This window comes from Mytilus trossulus, chromosome 6 (genome assembly GCF_036588685.1).
Source record: "Mytilus trossulus isolate FHL-02 chromosome 6, PNRI_Mtr1.1.1.hap1, whole genome shotgun sequence".
In the NCBI taxonomy this organism is placed as follows: domain Eukaryota; kingdom Metazoa; phylum Mollusca; class Bivalvia; order Mytilida; family Mytilidae; genus Mytilus; species Mytilus trossulus.
Window position 1 is genome coordinate 84,790,505 of NC_086378.1, and position 26,669 is coordinate 84,817,173.

The following is a 26,669-nucleotide window of genomic DNA, read 5'->3' on the forward strand; positions in this document are numbered from 1 at the left end:
TAGTAAGTGGTCCAACTTTATGCCTATTAAGGCTAAAACTAAATGCAAGTTTTCCATTGAAAAGTGAAAAAACTGGCCATCAGACCATATTGTTTCTAAAAAATTTAAATGCAAGAGTCCTTTTGCAATTAGACTTCTTGTATCATAACGCCTTAGCATAGAAATGAGCAAAAAGTTACACATTTTCATTTCTAATAGCTTCTGTGTGCATTTTTATATGTCAATATGGGCTACCGCCTAAATCGACTCTAAATAATTCTCAGTACTACATGGCCCAAGACCATTTTATACTCATGTGGTATGCTTTTTGACACTTTTCTATACATTTAAAGTACATTTTATATATATGAAAGAATAAATTAGGCATAAAAAACTTCAAAATCTTCAAATTGGCTGAGAAAAATGCATATTTATATAAGGCGTCCCTAAATTGGAAAATCTCTATTTTCAGGCATAGGCTTATATAAATTTAACTTTGGAATAATTACAATACATCTGATAAATAAAATGAGTGTTCAGATGCTTTTAATACTTAATATTTGATATTCAAGAGCATTTACAAAGCAAATTTTTGCAAAATTTTAAATTTTAAGGCCAAAATCTTGACAGTTGAAGATATTTGATTTACACGTCAAAAATAAACATTCAAATGTCTATATTAAAATGACCCTAGTGTCTCTAATATATGTCATATGGCCATGAAACTTTGCAACCTATCTCACAATTGCCTAAGCTTAGGTTATGCAAAGTTTTATAAAGATTGGTCAAGTCTTTCTGTCCTATTAGGTCCAAGGACACAGTTATCGTCCTTTGGTTTTCGTTGTCTACGAATATAGTCCCTAGTGTAAACAGTGTATAACTTGCATGTCTTATTTGATACACTTTCCCAATTTATTTCTTGATATTAAATGCATGAAATATCAAGTAGGGGGATGTAATTACATGTAAAAAAAAATTGGGTGCTGAATCTTTATGTTAAGAAGTAAATTGGTCCAGTTCTAAAAGGTCAAATTTTAGCACGTCTGAAGCTGTCAAACTGAATTTTACACCCCCTTAACACAGAATTGTCAATATTTTGAGTTAGAGCTGGTAGAAGTTTCTATAATTTTGATATTATTTGTCTCACTGGTAGTACACTACACTGTAAAAATCTTTTTGAGAAAGAGCAGGTGCGATTTTTTTAATTTGAATTTATTGTCTAAAAGAAATGCACTACGAAATAACTGTGTTCTCGGGCCTAAGAGATGGATTCCTGAAATCTAGATTCTGTACTTTGGCAACTTTCCTGAATGATTTGCTGGTTTCAGTTTGTCAAACTCAATCAAAGTAAAGGATTTACATCTTTGGTTTACAGAAATTCTGTTAAAATGTGCCATTTTGGCATTCTACGGCTATAATAAGCATTTTAAAGCAGTTTACATTTTATGGCTAAGAGGCATGCTGACTTTCTATCTGACAGCTTTTTTGTTCCTGATATTTGTGTTTCTATGATTAAATCAAATTTAATTAACCATTTGTGAACTCTGGATATAGAGAAAAGTAGATTATCACAGAAAAAAAGTGCAGATATTTGTATTCACGGTCATGGTTAAACGGCCTAATAGATGTATGTAAAATGTGAAGAGCTTTGTACATCAAATCTGTAGTCCATCACAAAAATTTCACTAAATCTGTAAAAAAAGCACTTTATTATACTCAGTACACCTTACTCCTTTCATAGGCTACCATTTTTTTTCTCTGTATGATAGTAAGTGGTCCAACTTTATGCCTATTAAGGCTAAAACTAAATGCAAGTTTTCCATTGAAAAGTGAAAAAACTGGCCATCAGACCATATTGTTTCTAAAAAATTTAAATGCAAGAGTCCTTTTGCAATTAGACTTCTTGTATCATAACGCCTTAGCATAGAAATGAGCAAAAAGTTACACATTTTCATTTCTAATAGCTTCTGTGTGCATTTTTATATGTCAATATGGGCTACCGCCTAAATCGACTCTAAATAATTCTCAGTACTACATGGCCCAAGACCATTTTATACTCATGTGGTATGCTTTTTGACACTTTTCTATACATTTAAAGTACATTTTATATATATGAAAGAATAAATTAGGCATAAAAAACTTCAAAATCTTCAAATTGGCTGAGAAAAATGCATATTTATATAAGGCGTCCCTAAATTGGAAAATCTCTATTTTCAGGCATAGGCTTATATAAATTTAACTTTGGAATAATTACAATACATCTGATAAATAAAATGAGTGTTCAGATGCTTTTAATACTTAATATTTGATATTCAAGAGCATTTACAAAGCAAATTTTTGCAAAATTTAAATTTTAAGGCCAAAATCTTGACAGTTGAAGATATTTGATTTACACGTCAAAAATAAACATTCAAATGTCTATATTAAAATGACCCTAGTGTCTCTAATATATGTCATATGGCCATGAAACTTGGCAACCTATCTCACAATTGCCTAAGCTTAGGTTATGCAAAGTTTTATAAAGATTGGTCAAGTCTTTCTGTCCTATTAGGTCCAAGGACACAGTTATCGTCCTTTGGTTTTCGTTGTCTACGAATATAGTCCCTAGTGTAAACAGTGTATAACTTGCATGTCTTATTTGATACACTTTCCCAATTTATTTCTTGATATTAAATGCATGAAATATCAAGTAGGGGGATGTAATTACATGTAAAAAAAAATTGGGTGCTGAATCTTTATGTTAAGAAGTAAATTGGTCCAGTTCTAAAAGGTCAAATTTTAGCACGTCTGAAGCTGTCAAACTGAATTTTACACCCCCTTAACACAGAATTGTCAATATTTTGAGTTAGAGCTGGTAGAAGTTTCTATAATTTTGATATTATTTGTCTCACTGGTAGTACACTACACTGTAAAAATCTTTTTGAGAAAGAGCAGGTGCGATTTTTTTAATTTGAATTTATTGTCTAAAAGAAATGCACTACGAAATAACTGTGTTCTCGGGCCTAAGAGATGGATTCCTGAAATCTAGATTCTGTACTTTGGCAACTTTCCTGAATGATTTGCTGGTTTCAGTTTGTCAAACTCAATCAAAGTAAAGGATTTACATCTTTGGTTTACAGAAATTCTGTTAAAATGTGCCATTTTGGCATTCTACGGCTATAATAAGCATTTTAAAGCAGTTTACATTTTATGGCTAAGAGGCATGCTGACTTTCTATCTGACAGCTTTTTTGTTCCTGATATTTGTGTTTCTATGATTAAATCAAATTTAATTAACCATTTGTGAACTCTGGATATAGAGAAAAGTAGATTATCACAGAAAAAAAGTGCAGATATTTGTATTCACGGTCATGGTTAAACGGCCTAATAGATGTATGTAAAATGTGAAGAGCTTTGTACATCAAATCTGTAGTCCATCACAAAAATTTCACTAAATCTGTAAAAAAAGCACTTTATTATACTCAGTACACCTTACTCCTTTCATAGGCTACCATTTTTTTTCTCTGTATGATAGTAAGTGGTCCAACTTTATGCCTATTAAGGCTAAAACTAAATGCAAGTTTTCCATTGAAAAGTGAAAAAACTGGCCATCAGACCATATTGTTTCTAAAAAATTTAAATGCAAGAGTCCTTTTGCAATTAGACTTCTTGTATCATAACGCCTTAGCATAGAAATGAGCAAAAAGTTACACATTTTCATTTCTAATAGCTTCTGTGTGCATTTTTATATGTCAATATGGGCTACCGCCTAAATCGACTCTAAATAATTCTCAGTACTACATGGCCCAAGACCATTTTATACTCATGTGGTATGCTTTTTGACACTTTTCTATACATTTAAAGTACATTTTATATATATGAAAGAATAAATTAGGCATAAAAAACTTCAAAATCTTCAAATTGGCTGAGAAAAATGCATATTTATATAAGGCGTCCCTAAATTGGAAAATCTCTATTTTCAGGCATAGGCTTATATAAATTTAACTTTGGAATAATTACAATACATCTGATAAATAAAATGAGTGTTCAGATGCTTTTAATACTTAATATTTGATATTCAAGAGCATTTACAAAGCAAATTTTTGCAAAATTTTAAATTTTAAGGCCAAAATCTTGACAGTTGAAGATATTTTGATTTACACGTCAAAAATAAACATTCAAATGTCTATATTAAAATGACCCTAGTGTCTCTAATATATGTCATATGGCCATGAAACTTTGCAACCTATCTCACAATTGCCTAAGCTTAGGTTATGCAAAGTTTTATAAAGATTGGTCAAGTCTTTCTGTCCTATTAGGTCCAAGGACACAGTTATCGTCCTTTGGTTTTCGTTGTCTACGAATATAGTCCCTAGTGTAAACAGTGTATAACTTGCATGTCTTATTTGATACACTTTCCCAATTTATTTCTTGATATTAAATGCATGAAATATCAAGTAGGGGGATGTAATTACATGTAAAAAAAAATTGGGTGCTGAATCTTTATGTTAAGAAGTAAATTGGTCCAGTTCTAAAAGGTCAAATTTTAGCACGTCTGAAGCTGTCAAACTGAATTTTACACCCCCTTAACACAGAATTGTCAATATTTTGAGTTAGAGCTGGTAGAAGTTTCTATAATTTTGATATTATTTGTCTCACTGGTAGTACACTACACTGTAAAAATCTTTTTGAGAAAGAGCAGGTGCGATTTTTTTAATTTGAATTTATTGTCTAAAAGAAATGCACTACGAAATAACTGTGTTCTCGGGCCTAAGAGATGGATTCCTGAAATCTAGATTCTGTACTTTGGCAACTTTCCTGAATGATTTGCTGGTTTCAGTTTGTCAAACTCAATCAAAGTAAAGGATTTACATCTTTGGTTTACAGAAATTCTGTTAAAATGTGCCATTTTGGCATTCTACGGCTATAATAAGCATTTTAAAGCAGTTTACATTTTATGGCTAAGAGGCATGCTGACTTTCTATCTGACAGCTTTTTTGTTCCTGATATTTGTGTTTCTATGATTAAATCAAATTTAATTAACCATTTGTGAACTCTGGATATAGAGAAAAGTAGATTATCACAGAAAAAAAGTGCAGATATTTGTATTCACGGTCATGGTTAAACGGCCTAATAGATGTATGTAAAATGTGAAGAGCTTTGTACATCAAATCTGTAGTCCATCACAAAAATTTCACTAAATCTGTAAAAAAAGCACTTTATTATACTCAGTACACCTTACTCCTTTCATAGGCTACCATTTTTTTTCTCTGTATGATAGTAAGTGGTCCAACTTTATGCCTATTAAGGCTAAAACTAAATGCAAGTTTTCCATTGAAAAGTGAAAAAACTGGCCATCAGACCATATTGTTTCTAAAAAATTTAAATGCAAGAGTCCTTTTGCAATTAGACTTCTTGTATCATAACGCCTTAGCATAGAAATGAGCAAAAAGTTACACATTTTCATTTCTAATAGCTTCTGTGTGCATTTTTATATGTCAATATGGGCTACCGCCTAAATCGACTCTAAATAATTCTCAGTACTACATGGCCCAAGACCATTTTATACTCATGTGGTATGCTTTTTGACACTTTTCTATACATTTAAAGTACATTTTATATATATGAAAGAATAAATTAGGCATAAAAAACTTCAAAATCTTCAAATTGGCTGAGAAAAATGCATATTTATATAAGGCGTCCCTAAATTGGAAAATCTCTATTTTCAGGCATAGGCTTATATAAATTTAACTTTGGAATAATTACAATACATCTGATAAATAAAATGAGTGTTCAGATGCTTTTAATACTTAATATTTGATATTCAAGAGCATTTACAAAGCAAATTTTTGCAAAATTTTAAATTTTAAGGCCAAAATCTTGACAGTTGAAGATATTTGATTTACACGTCAAAAATAAACATTCAAATGTCTATATTAAAATGACCCTAGTGTCTCTAATATATGTCATATGGCCATGAAACTTGGCAACCTATCTCACAATTGCCTAAGCTTAGGTTATGCAAAGTTTTATAAAGATTGGTCAAGTCTTTCTGTCCTATTAGGTCCAAGGACACAGTTATCGTCCTTTGGTTTTCGTTGTCTACGAATATAGTCCCTAGTGTAAACAGTGTATAACTTGCATGTCTTATTTGATACACTTTCCCAATTTATTTCTTGATATTAAATGCATGAAATATCAAGTAGGGGGATGTAATTACATGTAAAAAAAAATTGGGTGCTGAATCTTTATGTTAAGAAGTAAATTGGTCCAGTTCTAAAAGGTCAAATTTTAGCACGTCTGAAGCTGTCAAACTGAATTTTACACCCCCTTAACACAGAATTGTCAATATTTTGAGTTAGAGCTGGTAGAAGTTTCTATAATTTTGATATTATTTGTCTCACTGGTAGTACACTACACTGTAAAAATCTTTTTGAGAAAGAGCAGGTGCGATTTTTTTAATTTGAATTTATTGTCTAAAAGAAATGCACTACGAAATAACTGTGTTCTCGGGCCTAAGAGATGGATTCCTGAAATCTAGATTCTGTACTTTGGCAACTTTCCTGAATGATTTGCTGGTTTCAGTTTGTCAAACTCAATCAAAGTAAAGGATTTACATCTTTGGTTTACAGAAATTCTGTTAAAATGTGCCATTTTGGCATTCTACGGCTATAATAAGCATTTTAAAGCAGTTTACATTTTATGGCTAAGAGGCATGCTGACTTTCTATCTGACAGCTTTTTTGTTCCTGATATTTGTGTTTCTATGATTAAATCAAATTTAATTAACCATTTGTGAACTCTGGATATAGAGAAAAGTAGATTATCACAGAAAAAAAGTGCAGATATTTGTATTCACGGTCATGGTTAAACGGCCTAATAGATGTATGTAAAATGTGAAGAGCTTTGTACATCAAATCTGTAGTCCATCACAAAAATTTCACTAAATCTGTAAAAAAAGCACTTTATTATACTCAGTACACCTTACTCCTTTCATAGGCTACCATTTTTTTTCTCTGTATGATAGTAAGTGGTCCAACTTTATGCCTATTAAGGCTAAAACTAAATGCAAGTTTTCCATTGAAAAGTGAAAAAACTGGCCATCAGACCATATTGTTTCTAAAAAATTTAAATGCAAGAGTCCTTTTGCAATTAGACTTCTTGTATCATAACGCCTTAGCATAGAAATGAGCAAAAAGTTACACATTTTCATTTCTAATAGCTTCTGTGTGCATTTTTATATGTCAATATGGGCTACCGCCTAAATCGACTCTAAATAATTCTCAGTACTACATGGCCCAAGACCATTTTATACTCATGTGGTATGCTTTTTGACACTTTTCTATACATTTAAAGTACATTTTATATATATGAAAGAATAAATTAGGCATAAAAAACTTCAAAATCTTCAAATTGGCTGAGAAAAATGCATATTTATATAAGGCGTCCCTAAATTGGAAAATCTCTATTTTCAGGCATAGGCTTATATAAATTTAACTTTGGAATAATTACAATACATCTGATAAATAAAATGAGTGTTCAGATGCTTTTAATACTTAATATTTGATATTCAAGAGCATTTACAAAGCAAATTTTTGCAAAATTTTAAATTTTAAGGCCAAAATCTTGACAGTTGAAGATATTTGATTTACACGTCAAAAATAAACATTCAAATGTCTATAATAAAATGACCCTAGTGTCTCTAATATATGTCATATGGCCATGAAACTTGGCAACCTATCTCACAATTGCCTAAGCTTAGGTTATGCAAAGTTTTATAAAGATTGGTCAAGTCTTTCTGTCCTATTAGGTCCAAGGACACAGTTATCGTCCTTTGGTTTTCGTTGTCTACGAATATAGTCCCTAGTGTAAACAGTGTATAACTTGCATGTCTTATTTGATACACTTTCCCAATTTATTTCTTGATATTAAATGCATGAAATATCAAGTAGGGGGATGTAATTACATGTAAAAAAAAATTGGGTGCTGAATCTTTATGTTAAGAAGTAAATTGGTCCAGTTCTAAAAGGTCAAATTTTAGCACGTCTGAAGCTGTCAAACTGAATTTTACACCCCCTTAACACAGAATTGTCAATATTTTGAGTTAGAGCTGGTAGAAGTTTCTATAATTTTGATATTATTTGTCTCACTGGTAGTACACTACACTGTAAAAATCTTTTTGAGAAAGAGCAGGTGCGATTTTTTTAATTTGAATTTATTGTCTAAAAGAAATGCACTACGAAATAACTGTGTTCTCGGGCCTAAGAGATGGATTCCTGAAATCTAGATTCTGTACTTTGGCAACTTTCCTGAATGATTTGCTGGTTTCAGTTTGTCAAACTCAATCAAAGTAAAGGATTTACATCTTTGGTTTACAGAAATTCTGTTAAAATGTGCCATTTTGGCATTCTACGGCTATAATAAGCATTTTAAAGCAGTTTACATTTTATGGCTAAGAGGCATGCTGACTTTCTATCTGACAGCTTTTTTGTTCCTGATATTTGTGTTTCTATGATTAAATCAAATTTAATTAACCATTTGTGAACTCTGGATATAGAGAAAAGTAGATTATCACAGAAAAAAAGTGCAGATATTTGTATTCACGGTCATGGTTAAACGGCCTAATAGATGTATGTAAAATGTGAAGAGCTTTGTACATCAAATCTGTAGTCCATCACAAAAATTTCACTAAATCTGTAAAAAAAGCACTTTATTATACTCAGTACACCTTACTCCTTTCATAGGCTACCATTTTTTTTCTCTGTATGATAGTAAGTGGTCCAACTTTATGCCTATTAAGGCTAAAACTAAATGCAAGTTTTCCATTGAAAAGTGAAAAAACTGGCCATCAGACCATATTGTTTCTAAAAAATTTAAATGCAAGAGTCCTTTTGCAATTAGACTTCTTGTATCATAACGCCTTAGCATAGAAATGAGCAAAAAGTTACACATTTTCATTTCTAATAGCTTCTGTGTGCATTTTTATATGTCAATATGGGCTACCGCCTAAATCGACTCTAAATAATTCTCAGTACTACATGGCCCAAGACCATTTTATACTCATGTGGTATGCTTTTTGACACTTTTCTATACATTTAAAGTACATTTTATATATATGAAAGAATAAATTAGGCATAAAAAACTTCAAAATCTTCAAATTGGCTGAGAAAAATGCATATTTATATAAGGCGTCCCTAAATTGGAAAATCTCTATTTTCAGGCATAGGCTTATATAAATTTAACTTTGGAATAATTACAATACATCTGATAAATAAAATGAGTGTTCAGATGCTTTTAATACTTAATATTTGATATTCAAGAGCATTTACAAAGCAAATTTTTGCAAAATTTTAAATTTTAAGGCCAAAATCTTGACAGTTGAAGATATTTGATTTACACGTCAAAAATAAACATTCAAATGTCTATATTAAAATGACCCTAGTGTCTCTAATATATGTCATATGGCCATGAAACTTGGCAACCTATCTCACAATTGCCTAAGCTTAGGTTATGCAAAGTTTTATAAAGATTGGTCAAGTCTTTCTGTCCTATTAGGTCCAAGGACACAGTTATCGTCCTTTGGTTTTCGTTGTCTACGAATATAGTCCCTAGTGTAAACAGTGTATAACTTGCATGTCTTATTTGATACACTTTCCCAATTTATTTCTTGATATTAAATGCATGAAATATCAAGTAGGGGGATGTAATTACATGTAAAAAAAAATTGGGTGCTGAATCTTTATGTTAAGAAGTAAATTGGTCCAGTTCTAAAAGGTCAAATTTTAGCACGTCTGAAGCTGTCAAACTGAATTTTACACCCCCTTAACACAGAATTGTCAATATTTTGAGTTAGAGCTGGTAGAAGTTTCTATAATTTTGATATTATTTGTCTCACTGGTAGTACACTACACTGTAAAAATCTTTTTGAGAAAGAGCAGGTGCGATTTTTTTAATTTGAATTTATTGTCTAAAAGAAATGCACTACGAAATAACTGTGTTCTCGGGCCTAAGAGATGGATTCCTGAAATCTAGATTCTGTACTTTGGCAACTTTCCTGAATGATTTGCTGGTTTCAGTTTGTCAAACTCAATCAAAGTAAAGGATTTACATCTTTGGTTTACAGAAATTCTGTTAAAATGTGCCATTTTGGCATTCTACGGCTATAATAAGCATTTTAAAGCAGTTTACATTTTATGGCTAAGAGGCATGCTGACTTTCTATCTGACAGCTTTTTTGTTCCTGATATTTGTGTTTCTATGATTAAATCAAATTTAATTAACCATTTGTGAACTCTGGATATAGAGAAAAGTAGATTATCACAGAAAAAAAGTGCAGATATTTGTATTCACGGTCATGGTTAAACGGCCTAATAGATGTATGTAAAATGTGAAGAGCTTTGTACATCAAATCTGTAGTCCATCACAAAAATTTCACTAAATCTGTAAAAAAAGCACTTTATTATACTCAGTACACCTTACTCCTTTCATAGGCTACCATTTTTTTTCTCTGTATGATAGTAAGTGGTCCAACTTTATGCCTATTAAGGCTAAAACTAAATGCAAGTTTTCCATTGAAAAGTGAAAAAACTGGCCATCAGACCATATTGTTTCTAAAAAATTTAAATGCAAGAGTCCTTTTGCAATTAGACTTCTTGTATCATAACGCCTTAGCATAGAAATGAGCAAAAAGTTACACATTTTCATTTCTAATAGCTTCTGTGTGCATTTTTATATGTCAATATGGGCTACCGCCTAAATCGACTCTAAATAATTCTCAGTACTACATGGCCCAAGACCATTTTATACTCATGTGGTATGCTTTTTGACACTTTTCTATACATTTAAAGTACATTTTATATATATGAAAGAATAAATTAGGCATAAAAAACTTCAAAATCTTCAAATTGGCTGAGAAAAATGCATATTTATATAAGGCGTCCCTAAATTGGAAAATCTCTATTTTCAGGCATAGGCTTATATAAATTTAACTTTGGAATAATTACAATACATCTGATAAATAAAATGAGTGTTCAGATGCTTTTAATACTTAATATTTGATATTCAAGAGCATTTACAAAGCAAATTTTTGCAAAATTTTAAATTTTAAGGCCAAAATCTTGACAGTTGAAGATATTTGATTTACACGTCAAAAATAAACATTCAAATGTCTATAATAAAATGACCCTAGTGTCTCTAATATATGTCATATGGCCATGAAACTTGGCAACCTATCTCACAATTGCCTAAGCTTAGGTTATGCAAAGTTTTATAAAGATTGGTCAAGTCTTTCTGTCCTATTAGGTCCAAGGACACAGTTATCGTCCTTTGGTTTTCGTTGTCTACGAATATAGTCCCTAGTGTAAACAGTGTATAACTTGCATGTCTTATTTGATACACTTTCCCAATTTATTTCTTGATATTAAATGCATGAAATATCAAGTAGGGGGATGTAATTACATGTAAAAAAAAATTGGGTGCTGAATCTTTATGTTAAGAAGTAAATTGGTCCAGTTCTAAAAGGTCAAATTTTAGCACGTCTGAAGCTGTCAAACTGAATTTTACACCCCCTTAACACAGAATTGTCAATATTTTGAGTTAGAGCTGGTAGAAGTTTCTATAATTTTGATATTATTTGTCTCACTGGTAGTACACTACACTGTAAAAATCTTTTTGAGAAAGAGCAGGTGCGATTTTTTTAATTTGAATTTATTGTCTAAAAGAAATGCACTACGAAATAACTGTGTTCTCGGGCCTAAGAGATGGATTCCTGAAATCTAGATTCTGTACTTTGGCAACTTTCCTGAATGATTTGCTGGTTTCAGTTTGTCAAACTCAATCAAAGTAAAGGATTTACATCTTTGGTTTACAGAAATTCTGTTAAAATGTGCCATTTTGGCATTCTACGGCTATAATAAGCATTTTAAAGCAGTTTACATTTTATGGCTAAGAGGCATGCTGACTTTCTATCTGACAGCTTTTTTGTTCCTGATATTTGTGTTTCTATGATTAAATCAAATTTAATTAACCATTTGTGAACTCTGGATATAGAGAAAAGTAGATTATCACAGAAAAAAAGTGCAGATATTTGTATTCACGGTCATGGTTAAACGGCCTAATAGATGTATGTAAAATGTGAAGAGCTTTGTACATCAAATCTGTAGTCCATCACAAAAATTTCACTAAATCTGTAAAAAAAGCACTTTATTATACTCAGTACACCTTACTCCTTTCATAGGCTACCATTTTTTTTCTCTGTATGATAGTAAGTGGTCCAACTTTATGCCTATTAAGGCTAAAACTAAATGCAAGTTTTCCATTGAAAAGTGAAAAAACTGGCCATCAGACCATATTGTTTCTAAAAAATTTAAATGCAAGAGTCCTTTTGCAATTAGACTTCTTGTATCATAACGCCTTAGCATAGAAATGAGCAAAAAGTTACACATTTTCATTTCTAATAGCTTCTGTGTGCATTTTTATATGTCAATATGGGCTACCGCCTAAATCGACTCTAAATAATTCTCAGTACTACATGGCCCAAGACCATTTTATACTCATGTGGTATGCTTTTTGACACTTTTCTATACATTTAAAGTACATTTTATATATATGAAAGAATAAATTAGGCATAAAAAACTTCAAAATCTTCAAATTGGCTGAGAAAAATGCATATTTATATAAGGCGTCCCTAAATTGGAAAATCTCTATTTTCAGGCATAGGCTTATATAAATTTAACTTTGGAATAATTACAATACATCTGATAAATAAAATGAGTGTTCAGATGCTTTTAATACTTAATATTTGATATTCAAGAGCATTTACAAAGCAAATTTTTGCAAAATTTTAAATTGTAAGGCCAAAATCTTGACAGTTGAAGATATTTGATTTACACGTCAAAAATAAACATTCAAATGTCTATATTAAAATGACCCTAGTGTCTCTAATATATGTCATATGGCCATGAAACTTGGCAACCTATCTCACAATTGCCTAAGCTTAGGTTATGCAAAGTTTTATAAAGATTGGTCAAGTCTTTCTGTCCTATTAGATGGATTCCTGAAATCTAGATTCTGTACTTTGGCAACTTTCCTGAATGATTTGCTGGTTTCAGTTTGTCAAACTCAATCAAAGTAAAGGATTTACATCTTTGGTTTACAGAAATTCTGTTAAAATGTGCCATTTTGGCATTCTACGGCTATAATAAGCATTTTAAAGCAGTTTACATTTTATGGCTAAGAGGCATGCTGACTTTCTATCTGACAGCTTTTTTGTTCCTGATATTTGTGTTTCTATGATTAAATCAAATTTAATTAACCATTTGTGAACTCTGGATATAGAGAAAAGTAGATTATCACAGAAAAAAAGTGCAGATATTTGTATTCACGGTCATGGTTAAACGGCCTAATAGATGTATGTAAAATGTGAAGAGCTTTGTACATCAAATCTGTAGTCCATCACAAAAATTTCACTAAATCTGTAAAAAAAGCACTTTATTATACTCAGTACACCTTACTCCTTTCATAGGCTACCATTTTTTTTCTCTGTATGATAGTAAGTGGTCCAACTTTATGCCTATTAAGGCTAAAACTAAATGCAAGTTTTCCATTGAAAAGTGAAAAAACTGGCCATCAGACCATATTGTTTCTAAAAAATTTAAATGCAAGAGTCCTTTTGCAATTAGACTTCTTGTATCATAACGCCTTAGCATAGAAATGAGCAAAAAGTTACACATTTTCATTTCTAATAGCTTCTGTGTGCATTTTTATATGTCAATATGGGCTACCGCCTAAATCGACTCTAAATAATTCTCAGTACTACATGGCCCAAGACCATTTTATACTCATGTGGTATGCTTTTTGACACTTTTCTATACATTTAAAGTACATTTTATATATATGAAAGAATAAATTAGGCATAAAAAACTTCAAAATCTTCAAATTGGCTGAGAAAAATGCATATTTATATAAGGCGTCCCTAAATTGGAAAATCTCTATTTTCAGGCATAGGCTTATATAAATTTAACTTTGGAATAATTACAATACATCTGATAAATAAAATGAGTGTTCAGATGCTTTTAATACTTAATATTTGATATTCAAGAGCATTTACAAAGCAAATTTTTGCAAAATTTTAAATTTTAAGGCCAAAATCTTGACAGTTGAAGATATTTGATTTACACGTCAAAAATAAACATTCAAATGTCTATATTAAAATGACCCTAGTGTCTCTAATATATGTCATATGGCCATGAAACTTGGCAACCTATCTCACAATTGCCTAAGCTTAGGTTATGCAAAGTTTTATAAAGATTGGTCAAGTCTTTCTGTCCTATTAGGTCCAAGGACACAGTTATCGTCCTTTGGTTTTCGTTGTCTACGAATATAGTCCCTAGTGTAAACAGTGTATAACTTGCATGTCTTATTTGATACACTTTCCCAATTTATTTCTTGATATTAAATGCATGAAATATCAAGTAGGGGGATGTAATTACATGTAAAAAAAAATTGGGTGCTGAATCTTTATGTTAAGAAGTAAATTGGTCCAGTTCTAAAAGGTCAAATTTTAGCACGTCTGAAGCTGTCAAACTGAATTTTACACCCCCTTAACACAGAATTGTCAATATTTTGAGTTAGAGCTGGTAGAAGTTTCTATAATTTTGATATTATTTGTCTCACTGGTAGTACACTACACTGTAAAAATCTTTTTGAGAAAGAGCAGGTGCGATTTTTTTAATTTGAATTTATTGTCTAAAAGAAATGCACTACGAAATAACTGTGTTCTCGGGCCTAAGAGATGGATTCCTGAAATCTAGATTCTGTACTTTGGCAACTTTCCTGAATGATTTGCTGGTTTCAGTTTGTCAAACTCAATCAAAGTAAAGGATTTACATCTTTGGTTTACAGAAATTCTGTTAAAATGTGCCATTTTGGCATTCTACGGCTATAATAAGCATTTTAAAGCAGTTTACATTTTATGGCTAAGAGGCATGCTGACTTTCTATCTGACAGCTTTTTTGTTCCTGATATTTGTGTTTCTATGATTAAATCAAATTTAATTAACCATTTGTGAACTCTGGATATAGAGAAAAGTAGATTATCACAGAAAAAAAGTGCAGATATTTGTATTCACGGTCATGGTTAAACGGCCTAATAGATGTATGTAAAATGTGAAGAGCTTTGTACATCAAATCTGTAGTCCATCACAAAAATTTCACTAAATCTGTAAAAAAAGCACTTTATTATACTCAGTACACCTTACTCCTTTCATAGGCTACCATTTTTTTTCTCTGTATGATAGTAAGTGGTCCAACTTTATGCCTATTAAGGCTAAAACTAAATGCAAGTTTTCCATTGAAAAGTGAAAAAACTGGCCATCAGACCATATTGTTTCTTAAAAATTTAAATGCAAGAGTCCTTTTGCAATTAGACTTCTTGTATCATAACGCCTTAGCATAGAAATGAGCAAAAAGTTACACATTTTCATTTCTAATAGCTTCTGTGTGCATTTTTATATGTCAATATGGGCTACCGCCTAAATCGACTCTAAATAATTCTCAGTACTACATGGCCCAAGACCATTTTATACTCATGTGGTATGCTTTTTGACACTTTTCTATACATTTAAAGTACATTTTATATATATGAAAGAATAAATTAGGCATAAAAAACTTCAAAATCTTCAAATTGGCTGAGAAAAATGCATATTTATATAAGGCGTCCCTAAATTGGAAAATCTCTATTTTCAGGCATAGGCTTATATAAATTTAACTTTGGAATAATTACAATACATCTGATAAATAAAATGAGTGTTCAGATGCTTTTAATACTTAATATTTGATATTCAAGAGCATTTACAAAGCAAATTTTTGCAAAATTTTAAATTTTAAGGCCAAAATCTTGACAGTTGAAGATATTTGATTTACACGTCAAAAATAAACATTCAAATGTCTATATTAAAATGACCCTAGTGTCTCTAATATATGTCATATGGCCATGAAACTTGGCAACCTATCTCACAATTGCCTAAGCTTAGGTTAAGGCACTCGGTAGGAGGTTTTTTTTCACTACGAGTGTTCCATGCCTCTTCACACGCTGCTATTCCTTCGTCTTGTGGAATGTTGGTATATAAAGAAGACACGTCCATGGATGCAAGTATAGTATTGATTGGTAAAAGATTGAGGCTTTCCATTTTCTTTAGATAATCAGTTGTGTTAGATAATCAGCGTGTGAAGAGGCATGGAACACTCGTAGTGAAAAAAAACCTCCTACCGAGTGCCTTGTTACACTTCTCAAACTAGTACTGGAGAATAACAACTTCTCTTTCAATGAAAAACACTATCTCCAGATAGACGGTACTAGTATGGGCACAAAAATGGCCCCGTCATATGCCAACATATTTATGGGCCAACTTGAAAAACGCCTCTTGGCTAGTGCTCCATATCAGCCCTTATCATGGTTCCGATTCATTGACGATATTGATTTCAAATGGACAGATTCACAAGAACATCTTAATGAATGTCTAGAACACTGTAACTCTTTCCACCATTCAATAAAATTTACATATGAATCCTCTATGGAGAAAATTGACTTCCTCGATACTACGAGTTACATCAAGAACGGAACCATTATAACGGACCTTCACACCAAACAAACGGACAAACATCAATTCCTTTCTCCAAAAAGTTGCCATCCTAAACACTGCTCCCGTGGTATCCCATTCAGCCAGGCATTACGAATCAAGAGAATATGCTCTAATGAAAATACGAAAGATGCTAGACTTGGACAACTTCGTAAACATCTAGTTGTTCGAGGATACAATAACAACATCATTGATAGCGCTTTCGAAAGAGCAAACAAAACTAGTCGCCAAGAACTTCTTGAGTACAAAGATAAGAATAAAGCAGCTAAAAGAACACCCCTTGTACTCACTTACCATCCTGATTTTAAAAATGTGTCATCCATTGTTCAGAAGCATTGGAAAATTATAGAAAATGATTTAAATCTAAAAAAAGTATTTTCATCACCACCAGTCATGGCCTTCAGAAGACCTAAAAACATCCGTGACAAATTAGTGACTTCTGTATTAGCAAAGCAGCCTACTCCATCGCCCGGTTGCTACAAACAATGTGGTCGAAGGAATTGTTTGTGTTGTAAAGCTGCCAATACAAGCAGTTCTTTCATCAGCTCCGTTACTAAACAAAATTATACCATCTACTCAAATTCCAACTGTAAAACGGAGAACTCAATTTATATATTAACATGTGACACATGTGGCATTCAGTATGTGGGAGAAACAATGGACAAATTTAATATTCGGCTCAATAACCATCGTTCATCGTACAAAACCAACAAAAACTGTCCTCTCACAAGACATCTTCGTTCAACGAAACATCCTTTTGAAAATGTCACTTTCCAAATTATAGAAGTCAACACCGAGTGGGACACCACGGCGAGAAGGAGAAGAGAAAACTTTTGGATCCACCAACTCCACACTTTAGAACCTGATGGTCTTAACGAAAAAGACGAGAAAAGATACAGGAAAGATAAAGAATAATTTAAAAACAAAGCATCGTCCTTTTTATCCCGTAATATCGGCCAATGAACGTTGCTAATTTAAAACTTCCAATTATGTATTTTTAAGGCAGCTAAATCCAAGAGCAACATATACATGGAGCTGCAAACTCTTTTTATTTTTAAGGCAGCTCAATCCAAATTCAACATAGACATTGAGCTGCAAAATTTTCTTATTTTCAAGGCAGCTAAGTTCAACATATACATTGAGCTGCAAAAGTTTCTTATCATCTACATCCGATTTCACCTGGATAGATGCACGCTTGATAAAGCTAGTTGGTCTAGCGAAATATTGCGTTTATTTTCATCATTTTGTAAATATTTTAAACATTCTTATATTTACAAACTAAATAGTGTGTTAAAATTACATTGTTAGGCAATCTATAATTTTATTTGTGTAATTGAATTAATCTCTGTACTGATTAATCCACACTCCCATAGATTTGTATGTCATGTGCTGCTATTTATAGGCACTTATATATATTATATATATAAAATGACTGAATAAATAGTCAACGATAAATCTTACGGGGCGATGGATCATATAAACATGATGCAGTACACTACATAATATAATATATAACAAGTCTAAAAGAATACAACATCACCAAAAACACAATAAAACGAACAATATGTTAGATATTTCGGATAACAGATATCCTTCTTCGGTAATTGCACGATGAAAGTGAATCATGTCAATTCAAATTAAGACTCTATCAAAATCTTGATTTATACAATTTAAGCGAACGCTGGAACAATTTTAAAATTTCCAAACACACCGCAAATAGTTATCAAAGGTACCAGGATTATAATTCAGTACGCCAGACGAAAATATGCCAAAAATAAAAAAAGTTATTTACGATGTGAACTGGCACAACTCTAAATTCCCAAAGGTGTTGACAGTTGAGATGTTAAACAACTGCGTGGAAATACAGTCCCAAAAAACAGTCCTGACCGATCTATACTGGTATGATATTTAAAATATGACAACGGTAAGGCAGTAGTATCAGAGACTGCGTATTTAAACATCCCAAAAATGTAGTAATTTGATGATAAGAAAATTGAGTAATAAATTTTTACTAAGGTTAAGTAATAGAACGTGGCTGCGTACTTACACATCCTTGCCAACTGTTATCAAAACTAATATAATTCACAAATTCCTGAAAAGTGTAAGGGTCCAGTACGGAAGCCGTAGTAACTGGCCACAAGTGATGGCAGGAAATTAGTGATAGTAGGAAAAATGAGTGACTCTTCTATGTTTTTTCATTAATGCCCTCTGGGGAAACTGTCCTCAGCTTTCTTAACCAAAAACTTTCCCGAGCAAGTCTGTCGGCCTTTGACCAATCCTCGTTATGATCTATGATAGTGATGGTAAGTTTTTTAAGATAAGCTTGGGCGTGCACATGTGATCTTAAATGACGACTTACGGGGAGGTCAGGCTTGCATGTGTAGTCGCTACGATGACCATTCATGCGTTTGTTGAATGGTTGTTCTGTCTCGCCAACATACTGCATGCCACATCGACACTGAAGAATGTATACAACATTCTGGGTTTTGCAAGTTACATTACAAAATATTGTGTACACAGACCCAGTGGAGTGGCAAGTAAATGTTTGAGTATTCACTATTTGTTGGCAAGTCAGACATCGTTTGTTACCACACGACTTGCACCATCCTGTAGTTGAACAGCTTTTATCAGAGGAGACGGCAGCTTTTACAAAAAAATATTTTAGACTTGCTGGTCTCCGAAAAATTTGACAGGAGGATCGGGAAAGATTTTGGATAATTTTGGGTGATTGGCAATACTTTGCCAATTGGCACGGATCAAACGTGAAAGGTTTGAAAAGGCGGGATTGTATGTTAACACAAATGGAACTATTTTGCTGCGCCTCTTCTTTTTGTACTGTAACAGGTCTTTGCGGCTGTTATTGTTAGCACGCGCAAACCCCTTATCTATGTCCCATTTCTTATAACCTCGTTTGATTAAAAATCCGCGAAGTTCCTGTTACCGCTGAGTGACAGCCTCCTCAGAGGAGCAAATCCACTTTACTCTGAGAGCTTGACTGTACGGGATACTTTTTGTACAGTGTTTGGGGTGACAGCTTTGGGGTGACAGCTTTGGGGAGAAAGGTACTGATGTTTATCTGTAGGTTTACAGTAGAGGTCTGTTGATATGACACCGTCCTTTATAGATGTAGTTGTGTCTAAGAAAGATATCTTAGAGTCGGATATTTCATATGTAAATTTAATTGACTGGTGGGCGTTGTTTGCATGTCTGATAAAAGCATCCAATTTTTGTTGGGATTCGATCCATTTCATGTCAACATCATCGATGAAACGGAACCAAGACAAAGGTTTGGATAAAGATGATGAAATAATGTGTTTCTCTAATTTGCCCATGAAAATATTGGCGTAAGACGGCGCCATTTTCGTCCCCATCGCTGTCCCGGGTATTTGAAGGTAATTATCACCATTAAAGGTAAAATTGTTGCATTTAAGGACCAGAGTAAGCAGCTGGACTAAACATTCGGTTGGTGGTTCTAAAGTGTTGCGAGAGTCCCATATTTCCCTACACGATTGTATTCCGTCATCATGAGGTATGTTGGTATACAAGGAAGTGACATCTAAAGTGACAAGGAGGGTTTCCGGAGGAAGAGGGTTCATGGATTCCATTTTGCGAAGATAATCTGTAGTGTCTTGAATGTGAGAAGGAAGATTTTCTACATGACATCTTAAATGAAAGTCTACAAATTCCGAGATTTTTTCAGTCGGGTGGCCGTTAGCGGATACAATGGGTCTACCAGGATTGTTAACCTTGTGTATTTTAGGAAGAAGATACAATCGACCAGGCTTGGCGTTCTCTGGTTTTAAATATCCAATTGTATCCTCATCTATGTGACCGTCATTGTGCAAGCTTTTCGGAGACCAGCAAGTCTAAAAGACTTTTTTGTAAAAGCTGCCGTCTCCTCTGATAAAAGCTGTTCAACTACAGGATGTTGCAAGTCGTGTGGTAACAAACGATGTCTGACTTGCCAACAAATAGTGAATACTCAAACATTTACTTGCCACTCCACTGGGTATGTGTACACAATAGTTTGTAATGTAACTTGCAAAACCCAGAATGTTGTGTACATTCTTCAGTGTCGATGTGGCATGCAGTATGTTGGCGAAACAGAACAACCATTCAACAAACGCATGAATGGTCATCGTAGCGACTACACATGCTAGCCTGACCTCCCCGTAAGTCGTCATTTAAGATCACATGGGCACGCCCAAGCTGATCTTAAAAAACTTACCATCACTATCATAGATCATAACGAGGATTGGTCAAAGGCCGACAGACTTGCTCGGGAAAGTTTTTGGATAAGAAAGCTGAGAACAGTTTCCCCAGAGGGCATTAATGAAAAAACATAGAAGAGTCACTCATTTTTCCTACTATCACTAATTTCCTGCCATCACTTGTGGCCAGTTACTACGGCTTCCGTACTGGACCCTTACACTTTTCAGGAATTTTTGAATTATATTAGTTTTGATAACAGTTGGCAAGGATGTGTAAGTACGCAGTCACGTTCTATTACTTAACCTTAGTAAAAATTTATTACTCAATTTTCTTATCATCAAATTACTACATTTTTGGGATGTTTAAAGTCTCTGATACTACTGCCTTACCGTTGTCATATCTTAAATATCATACCAGTTTAGATCGGTCAGGACTGTTTTTTGGGACTGTATTTCCACGCAGTTGTTTAACATCTCAACTGTCAACACCTTTGGGAATTTAGAGTTGTGCCAGTTCACATCGTAAATAACTTTTTTTATTTTTGGCATATTTTCGTCTGGCGTACTAAATTATAATCCTGGTACCTTTGATAACTATTTGCGGTGTGTTTGGAAATTTTAAAATTGTTCCAACGTTCGCTTAAATTGTATAAATCAAGATTTTGATAGAGTCTTAATTTGAATTGACATGATTCATTTTTCATCGTGCAATTACCGAAGAAGGATATCTGTTATCCGAAATATCTAACATATTGTTCGTTTTATTGTGTTTTTGGTGATGTTGTATTCTTTTAGACATGTTATATATATATATTATATATATATACAACTCGTCTAAACATCAACCCAACAATGTTAGTAGATATAGGAAGATGTGGTGTGAGTGCCAATGAGACAACTCTCCATCCAAATAACAATTTAAAAATTAAACCATTATAGGTTAAAGTACGGCCTTCAACACGGAGCCTTGGCTCACACCGAACAACAAGCTATAAAGGGCCCCAAAATTACTAGTGTAAAACCATTCAAACGGGAAAACCAACGGTCTAATAGATCTGTAAATTTGCTTTCGCAAATTTTTGGTTCTTCCCTCGCCGGGATTCGAACCCTTGCTACTGTGATAAATAGTAAAGGATCCTACAAATTAATGTAAGATACAGTCACATAAAATAATTATATTCATAAGTACGTCTGAGTCAGTGACAACCCTACAATAGATGTAACCATCGGATCGCCATCAATGATGGGATTCGAACCAATGCCACTGTGATATCGTGACACCAAATCGCCTGCACTGCAGCCGTCCCGCTAGACCACACGACCACCTGGGCTCTCAAAAAAAAGATCTTTCGCTGGCCATGTGTTACCTTTCCACGTCAGTGTTAATCTAGCGGCATACTACAGTACATGATATATAAGGCATGAAGATGTTATTGTTACAGATCAGCTAAATTATCTATAGTAAAGGATCCTACAAATTAATGTAAGATACAGTCACAGAAAATAATTATATTCATAAGTACGTCTGAGTCAGCGACAACCCTACAACAGATGTATCCATCGGATCGCCATCAATGATGGTGATACATGGCTGTGTACATAATGTATATACAACTCGTCTAAACATCAACCCAACAATGTTAGATCTGTAAATTTGCTTTCGCAAATTTTTGGTTCTTCCCTCGCCGGGATTCGAACCCATGCTACTTTGATATTGTGACACCAAATCACCTGCACTGCAGCCGTCCCGCTAGACCACACGACCACCTGGGCTCTCAAAAAAGATCTTTCGCTGGCCATGTGTTACCTTTCTACGTCAGTGTTAATCTAGCGGCGTACTACAGTACATGATATATAAGGCATGAAGATGTTATTGTTACAGATATATATTTATAAGAAAATTATTAAAAGATAATAACGGTTTTTATGCATCACTTTTTAACTAGTACTTTCACTGCTTCCGAAGATCTTCAGGAACTAGTAATGTGATGTATATATATATATATATATATATCGTTTGGGCTTGTATCATATTTTCCCTCCAGTTTATATGATCCGTTCATCCTACATTGACTTAAAATTCAAGAGTCAATCTTAAATTGAGGGTATATTATATGGCCTTCCAAAAACCGTTTCGATCCCTAACATCACTGAAGAGACATATATTGTCTAAATCTAGATATGGTGTACAAATAAATATTGACACCTTGTGTTTGTGGCATAACATCTTGTTCACAAGTTCATTGTTTTCTGTTTAGTATTTGATTTATATTAAGATCCATTTTGTTACATCTCGTGATCAATTTTATTTGGCAATCGCCACTGGCAGTCAGCAGGGTTAAAGAACATCAGTTGTTCGACCTGTTTGTCAAATGCGTTTTGTTTAAATATACTTTTTCACTGTTTTGGTCTTTTGGAAAATGTTGTTTGTGCAGTATTTAGACCCTTCTACAACGAAATTTGTTTTACATGCACATGTATAACAATTGCGGTTTTTATCCAACGCAATCATAGGTTTGAACGTAGTTTTCAATTTGGACTTGTTTATATTTTATCGTTTGGGATTGTATCATATTTTCCCTCCAGTTTATATGATCCGTTCATCCTACATTGACTCTTAAAATTCAAGAGTCAATCTTTAATTTTAGGGTAAATTATATGGCCTTCCAAATATCGTTTCGATCCCTAACATTACTGAAGAGACATATATTGTCGAAATCAATATCTGGTGTACAAAAAAATATTGACACCTTGTGTTTGTGGCATAACATCTTGTTCACAAGTTCATTGTTTTCTGTTTGGTATTAAATTTATATTAAGATCCATTTTGTTACATCTCGTGATCAATTTTATTTGGCAATCGCCACTGGCAGTCAGCAGGGTTAAAGAACATCAGTTGTTCGACCTGTTAGTCAAATGCGTTTTGTTTAAATATACTTTTTCACTGTTTTGGTCTCTTGGAAAATTTTATGCCACAAACATGACATTTTTGTGTAGTAGATCCGGATTTCGACAATAAATGTCTCTCCAGTGATGTTAGGGATCGAAACGGTATTTGGAAGTCCATATAAAATCTACCCCCATTTTAGATAGACTCTTGAATTTTAAGAGTCAATATAGGATGAACGGATCATATTAATCGGACGGAAAATACGATACAAGCCCAAACAAATAGTATAAACAAGTATAAACTAAAAACTACGTTCAAACCTATGAGTGCGTTGGATGAAAACAGCAATTTTTATACATGTGCATGTAAAACAAATTTCGTTATAGAAGGGTCTAAATACAGCACAAACAACATTTTCCCAACGACTAAAAAAGTGAAAAAGTTTAATTAATTAAATAAAACGCATTTGACTAACAGGTATATATATATATAAACCCGTCTAAAAAAAACTACGTTCAAACCTATGATTGCGTTGGATAAAAACCGGAATTGTTATACGTGTGTGTCTTATAGCCTTTAGTACTGTTTTGAACTCTCTTCACTTTATATAAATTAACAGGCTACTAAAATGCAGTTCAAGGTGTCTGAATAGGCAAAATGAAGATGTGGGTGTGCTTTAAAAACTGGTGTTCACCCAATCAAATGTTCTACTTGTTGATATCATGTATTATGGGTCATATGCTGTTTGTCTTATATATTTATTTTCGAAGTTTTGCTGATTGATGTTGTCTGAACTATTGTGCGGGTTTTTTTCTTCTGTCAATTCATTTCGTTACTTTATATATATTACAAAAGATCACACAATGAACATTTATACAGTCAGGATTCTACTTCGTTAACATTATCTCCCAATTACGCCAGTTCATTTTCACAATCGTGGAAACGGAAGCCATTGTAGGGATGATGAGCTACCAATTTTGCTCTTGGAAACCGATAAATTTATCGACATTGCACCATTACGATCCTAATATGTCAGTTATATTTTTAAATACAAATGTATCAACTAGCTAATGAGCATCAGTTAATGATCTTGTCTGCATCGATACAACTTAAAACTATTGTCTGATCGGTTGTCAGGTGGAATTTTCGAAAATTCATAAACATTCTAAAAAATTCTAATTAAATATTTCGTGGAAGGGAAGACTAGATTTGTTAAGTGTATGAAGACTCTAAAACTCTAGTTATCACACACACAAAAATAGAATTTTTCGAAGATATGCATTTTCATCATCCAACTTGAAAGACTGTCGTCAAGTACTTTCAGTAAAAAAATAGCTATTCGAACACACCTTCTCTCTTTTTGTGACTCATTAGATAGGTATTTCACTTGACCCATATATTTCATCTTTTAGTACTGTGATTTTTTTGTGTTATAACGCCAACCTGTAGCTTTAATCATGTTAATATTTTTTTATATAAAAATGATAGAATCTGAAGCGAGATGATGTAGGAAATATTCTTATTTTGTACGATATCAAGACAAAATACTCAATTAAAACACGCCCATACATAAAAAGGTGCACTCGATTTTTTCTTTTCGATACAATTGTTACCCTTTTTTTTCCATTTTTTTCTTCAGTCACATAATGAAAGGGCAGACACGAAAATTACTGAACTAATAGGTTGGTATGTTTTCCGTCCGTGGTAAATTTTTTTTTAAAATCGGAGGTTATGCATTTTTGTCATCCAACTTGAAAGATACCCATGTCGTCGACTTGATATCTAATTGTTCTGCTTAACTATGAACTAGTTAAATTGAAAACTTATGCAAATGGTGTTTTTGAAATAAAACACTTCGTAATTGAGAAGAAATTTGCAATTTTGTTTGATTCTATTAACTTTTAAAAATTTTGTCACTAAAGTAAACAATACAGTAAACATTTATCGCCTTCTCTAATAAAGAGCTTCGATTCTTTTGTTCTATTTCAACCTGGTTTCCGACTGTAAAAGGAAACACTAATCCTAAATCATGTTATATATTGCCTAGCCTTATGTTTGTGATATCAAACCAGGATCATAAAGACTGTGACAGCTTGTAGATTAAACTGATATTTGTTTTATATATTCTGAGACGTTTTATGGCCACTAATAGTAATAAAAAAAAAACACATCCTTAACAAATTTGAATTCTATGCGACTATAATTGAGAGGTTAAGCTGGACATAAAACCAGGTTTTATCAACCATTTGTGCATGAAAAAATTTTCATTTTAGGAATTGTGACTTGAATTGATAGTTCATCAGCACTCATACCACATCTTCTTACTTGTTTTTTGTCTGTTCCATGTCAGGAATATGACAATTGTTTTTCATTTGTTTGATGTGTTTGAACTTTTGATTTTGCCATTTGATAAAGGACTTTCAGTTTTGAATTTTCCTTGGAGTTCGGAATTTTACTAATTAACTTTTTTTTATTATAATGTGATTATCTTTCTTTTTTCCAGATGTTCCAGATTCTAGGAAATTTGATGTATCTCTAATGATATTATTACTTAGAAATCTGACAACATTGGTCCCACCTAGTAGTGGATATGAAACTCTACCTTTATCATCAGAAACTACACCTGCTGCTGATTTAGCCAGAATTAAGTATTATAGGAATTTTTTAGCTCATTTGGATGATGGTAACATAGACAGTACCATGTTCTCCACAGCATGGGATGAAATAACTGATGTAAGTAGACTTTAACTTCACAATTTAATTTTTATCGTGAAGAAATATTTCATGTTGTTGGACATGTGCACAATACAAGTTTGTCGTAAATCTTGTCCATCATTCGTCTGCAATCCTTTTATCTACTCACCCTTAAACTTTGAATAAGGAATATAGAAATTTTCAATATAATATCTGGGAAATATCAACATGATCAAGTTGAATAGAATTAAGGAAAAATCTGGTTATCTTTTAGAATAAGAAG

The 26,669-nt window shown here is 32.8% G+C and overlaps 1 protein-coding gene across 1 annotated transcript in view; it reads left to right on the top strand.

Annotated features, from left to right (window-relative positions):
• The first annotated feature begins 18,875 nt into the window (after positions 1 to 18,875).
• Positions 18,876 to 26,669, top strand: part of LOC134723075 (uncharacterized) — a 48,131-nt gene continuing 40,337 nt past the window's right edge. Inside the window, exons 1-2 of the mRNA XM_063586714.1 lie at positions 18,876 to 18,894; positions 26,196 to 26,425. Coding sequence (XP_063442784.1) covers positions 18,876 to 18,894; positions 26,196 to 26,425 — 249 coding nt within the window. The remainder of the gene's footprint in view (positions 18,895 to 26,195; positions 26,426 to 26,669) is intronic.